At 31.3% G+C, this 9271-nt stretch overlaps 1 protein-coding gene across 1 annotated transcript in view; it reads left to right on the forward strand.

The window, feature by feature from the left end:
• Positions 1–6378, forward strand: part of LOC118181653 (DNA polymerase epsilon subunit 4-like) — a 25269-nt gene extending 18891 nt beyond the window's left edge. Inside the window, exon 4 of the mRNA XM_035350827.2 lies at positions 6207–6378. Coding sequence (XP_035206718.1) covers positions 6207–6226 — 20 coding nt within the window. The 3' untranslated portion in view covers positions 6227–6378. The remainder of the gene's footprint in view (positions 1–6206) is intronic.
• Positions 6379–9271: the final 2893 nt, after the last annotated feature.

Consider the following 9271-nt stretch of genomic DNA (forward strand, 5'->3'; position numbering starts at 1 on the left):
TAATAAAGTAAACAAATAAATGTTAACCTTTTTTTTTTTTTTTTTGTAAATTTTGATACCCTTTAGATCACAATTGCTCTTTATTTCATAAATTATGATTTCATACTTTTAATTGTATACTTTCTGCATGCCATCTTACCAGATTTAAACTGACGATCTATAATCCTGAAGAATCGATAATTCGGAATCGCTAAAGTCCCGACGAATCCAGATTAAAGACTTTTGACTGTATTTTTAAAATGCTCTGAAGTAATTTCCCTTGGAACATTTGCTGCAGCACTCTTAACATTTCTGGGAGAATTGACATTATGCATTTTTTGTTAATTGTCGCAGGATGAGTGTTTCATTATTTTGGATTCCTTGAAAACGTTGACTTCATGTGACCATGTCTTCATGAAGTCAACATTAAGTATTAATACGATTTTTGCACAAAAAATTGCTGCTACACAAAGTCAAAATAATAAGAAAAAGTATTGCACAAACTCGGTATCCATGTGCACATCGATGTATTTTCGCTTGAAAAAAAAAAATCCCAGAATTGCACAAACTTGGCATTGTGCACTTCCTTTATCTTTGTACACATCGATGTTTTTTTTTTTTTACTTGAAAATCAGAGAACTGCACAAACTAGGCATTGCGCACTCCCTTGACTCTGTCCATGTACACATCGAACTATATTCACTTAAAAATTCAAAAGAGCAGTGAACAAAAAATATATAATCTCAACTACATTTTAAATCAAACAATGAAATAATAGCATGAAAAAGGAAATTCATCTTTGCTGTACACAAAGGAAATATCCACTTACCTTATTTACGAATTAACACATCTTCTGTCAAAGAAAATTCTTTAACAGCATCAAAAAAACTTCCTAAAATTATCTGAACTAGAATCTGTATATTGGTGTCGCCACATAAATTCACGAAATAAAAGTAAAAAATATCTTCCATAGTGCCGTTATAGTCCAACCATATGCATTTCCTTCCTACAAACGGAACACTCATAAGTAAACCTTCATTTGCACACCAGTCAAGTAATGCTCTTTTTCCCTTTCTTTCCAAATCGTACGGAAACATCAAATTAATCTTACCATGTTCAGCCATTTTACCGTCTAAACCAGCAGTGTACTTCCTAACCAACACACAGCACAAGCCCTTACAAATTCAACGCAATCATGCAACCGATTATGTCATAATAGGGTTTCTATAACATTCAACTACTCAGACTACTATAAATAAACCACTACTTGGCAATAAATGAAGCAACAACGTCACAATAATACAAGGGGTACTCTTCTCTCCACTGCAACCGAAATTTCGTATATGTGGCATGGCTTTTCCATGAAGAGTTGGGTATATTCTGGGATAGACCTGAACTAGTCATGCCTGTGTTATATATCATATAAATAGATTTATGCAGTCTACACTATATAAATATGAATAATTTAATTTTTTCCTTATTCGTTTAACAAATTTTTATAAGCAGATTTATGTAGGAAAATAAAACTACTTACATGCTTCGTAATAATTAAAAATGAAAATAAAAGGGCCACACAAAAAAGCAAGTAAAAGATATGCATCGCATTGTTTTCCATGCTATACTTTTCAAAATTTTGGAAGCACTACCACAAACAGCCCAGTTAACTTTACGAAATAAAGCGATAATAGTTCAAATTAGTTATCTCACTAAAGTGCTGTTCAAAGGTAGCAACAGTTTTCCTTGCTTTCTGTCTTTGCAATTTGCACATTGTTTTATGCTCATATCTTTGCAATTCATTTTTCACTTATTTATTATTGTTTTGTCTGATTTTCTTATTATCTTTTCTAAAAATGAAGCTATCAAAGAATGATCTTCAGTAAAAATCTCGTGGATCACTTATTCAAATATTTTGTTGTGACGTGACATTGAACATAATAGTCAAGGTTCATTCGCTGAAATTTTTAATGCAGTTGTTTCATTATAGGGCAATATTCGCAATGCCACACAAAATGTAATACAAAGAAAATAAATTATTACTATTAGTGGACAGGCATTTTTAACTGTTTGCAAACATGGAATTAATTTTAAATTGATTTCAGTAACTAACATTTATTTTTATGCTAATTTTTACTTACATATGCTTAATATCATGTTTTCTTCTGCTAACGTTAACTTATATATATGATTTTATGTTTAACCAACTATTTTTTTATTTACATTTTTTAACAGTTTTTTTTTTTTTTCTTTTCAAAACAGTTGAAAATGGAATTAGTTTTAAATTGATTTCAGTAACTAACATTTATTTTTATGCTAATTTTTACTTACATATATTAATATCAGGTTTTTTTCTCCTAACATTAATTTATATGTACTAAACATTATGTTTAACCAGCTATTTTTTTTTTTTTTTCCTTTTTTTTTCTGGCTGACTTAAATTGATATGAATTGAATATCATGTTTAGCAAGCTAAATTTTGTTTATATATGCATAAATTCAAATTAGCTTCCTAGCTTCTAATTTATGCACGCTAAATAGCATGCTTAATCAGCTAAATTGGACATATCTGTGTTTAATATCATGCCTTTACCTGCTAACTTTGTGCTTAGCATCGTGTTCAACCAGCTAATTTGTATTTATGTATGCTTAGTATCATTTTTTTTCATCCTAAATATAAATTTAACTTACATATGCATAATAATATCATGTTACTTCTCCTAAATTTAATTCATAAATGTTAAATATCGTATATTTTCTGCTAACTTAAGCTTAATACCATTTTAAAACCAATTAGCTGCTGGCAAGTATAAAATACTGTGTTGCCAACGTGTTTTCTGCAGTAGTAGTAAGCCCAAAATTCTGAAAATTACAAACAAATTACATATGTTGAATCAGCAGTGTCATTGTCAGTTAGATGAATCAAAATAAAATACGTGTTATATTTTCTCATTGAAAATGAAACAGGGTTTGTAGCAGTCCTTACAAGTGCTTATAAGTCCTTATATTTGAAAATAAAATATAAAAGCCTTTATAGGTGCTTCGTGGAGGACTCTAAAGCACTTATTTTTTTGTTTTAAGTGCTTATTTTTTGCTTTTAGTGCCTTTTTTTTTTAACAAACACACATTTTTCCCCGTACCATAGCCGAAACTAAATAAACAACTTTTCCTTATATGGAACGTCAGATGGATCTGCATTAACATAACCTTTGGTGCACACGAGTACTGACAGGTACATGTCATTCTATTGGTCAAAGAATTGAGAAAGCAGTAGAAAATTCTAGTACATTCCATATTCTTTTGCTCCTACCCAATATTACACACGTGTGAATTTCTATCAAGATTTTAATAATTTACTTTCTCATTTCGCATGGTCCATTCATATTCGGGTTTATTATGATCGGTATGCTTATATTATGAGCATATGTATGAATATTTATAATAATATATTTGCAGTAACTGCTGAAGTATAGATAAACTTAAAAAATGGGTAAGTGTGTTTTAACACATATTAGTTTTCTAAGGAATAATATTCGGAATGGCATAAATAAAATGAAAGTAATCGAATAGTCAAAATAATTTTTTCTCCCTAGTGCATTATACAGTACACAAGTTGGAGGTTTATCCCTTTCTTCGCAAAATCTTGAATATTGAAACTGTTACAGTTCATGGCAAAGCAAGCAACAGGCTTTTTTTTTTTTTTTTTTTTTTGGTCACTTTCTAACCTAGATTGAATAGGACTAAATGTTCTGCGGTCTACCAACTCAAGCGCAGAATGATTCTATTCCGGAAATTTAACACAGTCTGTTCAAAATTAGAATGAAAAGCATCCCAGATTGGTAAATCTCTTTATTAATCAATATGAGTATGGCAGGTTAAGCGGGTTGTGTCCTGCTGAATGATAAATATGCCATATGGGCACATGATGAAGCAAAGGGGTGTTTTCCTTTATTTAGTTATTTATTCTTCGAATACCTGCAGCTGTTGATTCTGATTGCGTAATATCACGTGCGGAAGAATTAAGGTGCATGTATAGCACAATAAAGTTTGCAATATTTCGTACAGATAAAAGAGTTTTTACTGTGCTTGCTAAGCAGATTATTTTTCAGTTCCATTGGGCTATTTTTTATATGATGCACATATCAAAATGTCAAAAGCATTATTTAGCTGAAAAATCTAAGAACGATTACAATCTACCCCCTTCTTTTTTTACCAGTTACGCTCGACTATCCAGAATTTTCAGATAATCGGCAATTTCCGAGTATGCCGGTTAGTTAAGCTTTTACTATTAAAGGATGACTGCATGAAGCAATTTCCTATCTTCTGATTTTAGAAAAGCTCCCTTTTTTTACTTAAATTTCTTTGCTTGCAATATCTGTTGAGAAAAAACTGTAATACAATGAAAAATTTAGAAAACGTTCAGAATTTTGATTTAAGTTGAATTATTTAAATATTAATATGAGTGGGAAAATAAATTGTATTTATTTTTAGGTGCCAAGCGAATATAATAAATATGGCTTATTGTTATTCATTTTCTCTGTTTTGAACTGAAATTTCATCATTAAATCTTGTAATATGATTTAGTTCTGCATAGTTATTTTTCCTCTCATTCTAAACTAGTTCTGTAAATTGAACTGTTATTTAAAATTAAAAATAAAGAAAAAAAAGAATGTAATTGTTTTCCATAGTTGAGTAATGCTCATTCTCTCTTAATAAATACTGAATTTCTCATATTTTAAATTACAAGTCTAATTTTTATTTTAGAGCTATGCAGTTGTGTATAATGTAATTAGACATGTGCTTATTTTTTTCCTTAAAATGTGCTTGAAAAGTCTTATAGGTGCTTATTTTTTTTTAACTAAAATGTGGCTACGAACCCTGTGAAAAAAATGTACTATCGCTCGAGTTTAAAAGTTTATGAGTGTTTGTAAACAAATTATAATTAAGGTACCTTTTAACTGTACAAAATTTGGGTTAGATGTAGTATAAGTGGTATATTTTGCATACTTGACATCTTTATGAACCTGTTTGTGTTTCCAGAATGTGAAGGATGCTTTTTTTTTCACCTTGCGAAAAATAACAGAATTGAGGTAAAAATATTAGCAGTACATTTAAAAATGTTTTGATATCTTGTTATCAGTATCCTGCTTCTTCAAAAATCTGTCATATTGTGGACATAAAAAATATATGAACTCAAACTTTTAAATAAAAATATTTTGTTTTAATATTTTGTATTTAAGAATTCTTGGTACCTGGATATTATTTCATCCCAAGAAATACAGGTGTTGTTTGCTGGTATGAAGATTTCTGTGCCAACAGAAAATTTTTAATTGCAAATTCTGTAATTGGGAAAATTATTATTATTCTATTAATAGTGTTAAAAGTATGGAAATGCAGAACATAATTCCACATTATTTAAAAATGAAATATTAATTATAAATATAGTATTGAATTATATTTACTTTAACTTAACTATAATTTTACAGGATATTCTGTTCTTCCATCAGGTAGAAATTCCTAATGGTGCCTAAAATTGATTATCTGACACAACACCATGGATTGAATTATTGAGAATATGGTAAAGCACACTAGGGCTATCTGCCTAAGGGAAGGGATGCCTTCGTGGAGGACTTTTTAACGGAAACTGGCTCATGTACACATTACACATGGGGAAAACCACGAAAACGCCCATGCAGCCAGCCCGTTCGCGGGATTTAAACCTCGGACTGAACTACCAGTGTTCAGGAATTTTACCGCTCGGCTGCTGGTGGGCTACAACACCATGTTATGGTCATTTTGATACTATGTTTCCAGTAGCAAAGTTCCATATTATTGAAAATAATGCTTTGCATTTTCTACCATTGCCACTAAATTCCAAATTTTAATGATTTGTTTTCTTTCAACTGAATGAGCAAACATAAATTATAATCTTACAATTTTAACACTACAAATGTAAAAAGTTGGTGAATATCCTTTGGCATTGCACAATTAAGTACAAGAGTCAATGGCTCAATGCTGCCAGTCATCTGCACCAGTTTTTGACGAGGAGGATTAATACATTAGAAATGAATTCTTTCGTTTTGAAATATAATTTCTTAAAAAAATTCCATTGCATAACATCTTATCCTAGCCTTTTAATTTTTCTGTATAATTCTCATAGGAAAAGCATGTTAAAGATTAAAAATAATTGTTATGCAGATAATCATATCTGCTAATAAAATTTCTTATTTCAGGTTCTCTGAAGGATGATTAATAGATTTGAACATCTGCCTGTTTCTGCCGTTATTGTATGTGTATATTGAATGTAGGTAGCTGTATGTCTATTGAAACACTGATGTCATTCTATACTCACTGAAGAATTTTTATTTATGTAAATGCTTTGTCAATAAATAATTTTAAGTTTTCCATGTGTGATTTTTAAAAACTTTCATATAACAATAAATTTTGTTAGGTTCATGTCTAGCATTTTAAGATACAATGAAGAGACATAACATTATGACCACCCTGTTGATAACATGTAGAACCACCTTTAGCCCTCAAAACTGCCAGCACACGCCATGGCATTGACTCCACAGGGTGCTGATGCATAGTCTAAGGCATGTTATGTTTGTTTATATGTTATGTTTTTCATTGCTTTCACGACATTGACAAAAATTTATTTTATGGTAACTAGTTTTAACGTCTGTTTTGCACGTTACACAAAGTGAAACCAGTATTTAGCAATCTGAGTGCTGCTCTGCAAGTGGAAAATTTGTAACAATATGTATCTATGCATAGCACGTATAAATTTATATAGCTTGTATTTATATATATGTGTTTGTGTTTGATTAACTTTCTGTTCAAATATTTATTGATTTAGTGCATGTTCACTTGTGAAATCCCGAGAATCTCTTGTGCTATTAGCCTTACATTTGAGATACGTGTTTCAGTCCTTCTAACATGCTGTTCATGTGCATGGGTGTGTGTTTAATCAAATTTCTATTTAAATATTTATTGAATTAGTGCATGTTAACTTGTGAAATCCGGATAATCTCCTGTAATAGTAGCCTTACATTTGAGATATGTGTTTCCCTAGTTCTAACATGTTGTTTATGTGTTTATATAGATGTGTCTGTGTTCATTTAATTTTCTATTTAAATATATATTGAGTTAGGACACGTGCATTTATGAAATCCCGAGAGTCTGCTGTGAAAGTAGCCTTAAACTTTATATATGTGTTCCCCTCCCTGTAAAATATTCTTTATCTTTCAAATTATTTATGTTCTTTTAAATTCAAATTTATTATTTACGCATGTAGCATGTCCTTATGTAGATGTGTGTGTGTATTCAATTAAATTTCTACTTAAATATTTATTGAATTACTGCATTTGTGATATCCCGAGAATCTGCTGTGAAAAGTTGCCTAGCAATTAATAGTTCTGTCTCTCTCCCTCCCTGTAACATGTTTATTTTTACTTTGCTTCCTGCGTGTAGACGGCTTTTTAACAAAGCTTGTGCGTTTTTGCTGTTTTTAAGTATTGTAAGTGTTCTTGTATGTATTTTTCAATGCCTTCTTGCTTTACTATTGATTATTCCCTTGCATTAGTTTTTTATCTGCTAACAGTACGACTTTAGTTACAATTGAGTCACCCGAGAACGTGGTACGAAGAGAAGTCCTAGATGCGTCTGGAAACTCCTTCTCAATCGCAGCCTTTATTGGCTGCAATTTTGAAGGATTGGCATCTAGATGAAGTTAGGCCCGAAACCACAACAGACAAAAGGTAGACTATGCACACAATAAGCCAAGCCCATTGTCCGTTCGGGGACAATTTTCGATCCAACGTTCTCTTCGTAGCACGTGGCGGAACGTCTACCACGTGGTCAGGTGCCTCACCTGTATCTAAAGCCATACATAATATTAGCAGATAAATCACTAATACAAGAAAATAATCAGCAAGAAAGTATTGAAAAAAACTTACAAGAATACTTACAAACAGCAAAAACGCCGGAGCGTTGTCAAAAAGCAGCCTACACTCAGGAAGCTCCGGAAAGAAATGAAAATTGCTCTTGGGAATTACCGCTATTTATAGACTTTTCCTGGTAGTTGGTGGCGCCACCTAGTGTGAAACACCAGAACTATACTATTTTCATTCTGTTTTCTCAAAAACAGAAAGGGACACTGCGATTATCTTTTACGTCTGTGTCACGAACATAAAAGCTACATTGAAATGGACTTCGTTACTTGCGTTTCGTGCCGAACTCACGTCCTTTTTTTACAGTTTTGAACCTCTTATGAATCAGTTTTCATGTCATTGTGAGTTCTACTGATTTCCGCATGCTCTGTCAAACTTGCGCACATGTTTCCTGGTGTGTTTTAAATTAATTGTCATTCCTTTCTGTGTGTCAAACTCATTTCCTCCCTGTACATTCCATATTCTGTGAACAAGAACGAACGTGAATTTAAGAGAGTTTTTCATAAATGATAACGAACTTTTGATTAAAAGAGACTTCAACAGTTACATTTATTTATTTCCCAATTTTTTCACTGAATGCATAACTTTAATGTCTAATTTCTGTATTTCCGTGTATCTTATGTTTACTTCGTTCTTTTACTTTTTAATCCCGTTTCTGTTTCTTTATTCATTAAGATATTCTTAAATAAGAAATTCATTTTCTTTAGTTCAGGTAATAATGTCCAAGTACACTACGGCTACCTGCATGAGCAATGGACGTCTGTTTTGCACGTTACACAAAGTGAAACCAGTATTTAGCAATCTGAGTGCTGCTCTGCAAGTGGAAAATTTGTAACAATATGTATCTATGCATAGCACGTATAAATTTATATAGCTTGTATTTATATATATGTGTTTGTGTTCGATTAAATTTCTGTTCAAATATTTATTGATTTAGTGTATGTTCACTTGTGAAATCCCGAGAATCTCCTGTGCTATTAGCCTTACATTTGAGATACGTGTTTCAGTCTTTCTAAAATACTGTTCATATACATGGGTGAATGTTTAATCAAATTTCTATTTAAATATTTATTGAATTAGTGCATGTTAACTTGTGAAATCCCGAGAATCTCCTGTAATAGTAGCCTTACATTTGAGATATGTGTTTCCGTAGTTCTAACATGTTGTTTATGTGTTTATATTGATGTGTCTGTGTTCATTTAATTTTCTATTTAAATATATATTGAGTTAGGACACGTGCATTTATGAAATCCCCAGAGTCTGCTGTGAAAGTAGCCTTAAACTTTATATATGTGTTTCTCTCCCTGTAACATATTCTTTATCTTTCAAATTACTTTATTTATGGT

Source organism: Stegodyphus dumicola, chromosome 11, assembly GCF_044657685.1.
Source record: "Stegodyphus dumicola isolate Sdum_Otavi_A_Nest chromosome 11, ASM4465768v1".
Classification (NCBI taxonomy): domain Eukaryota; kingdom Metazoa; phylum Arthropoda; class Arachnida; order Araneae; family Eresidae; genus Stegodyphus; species Stegodyphus dumicola.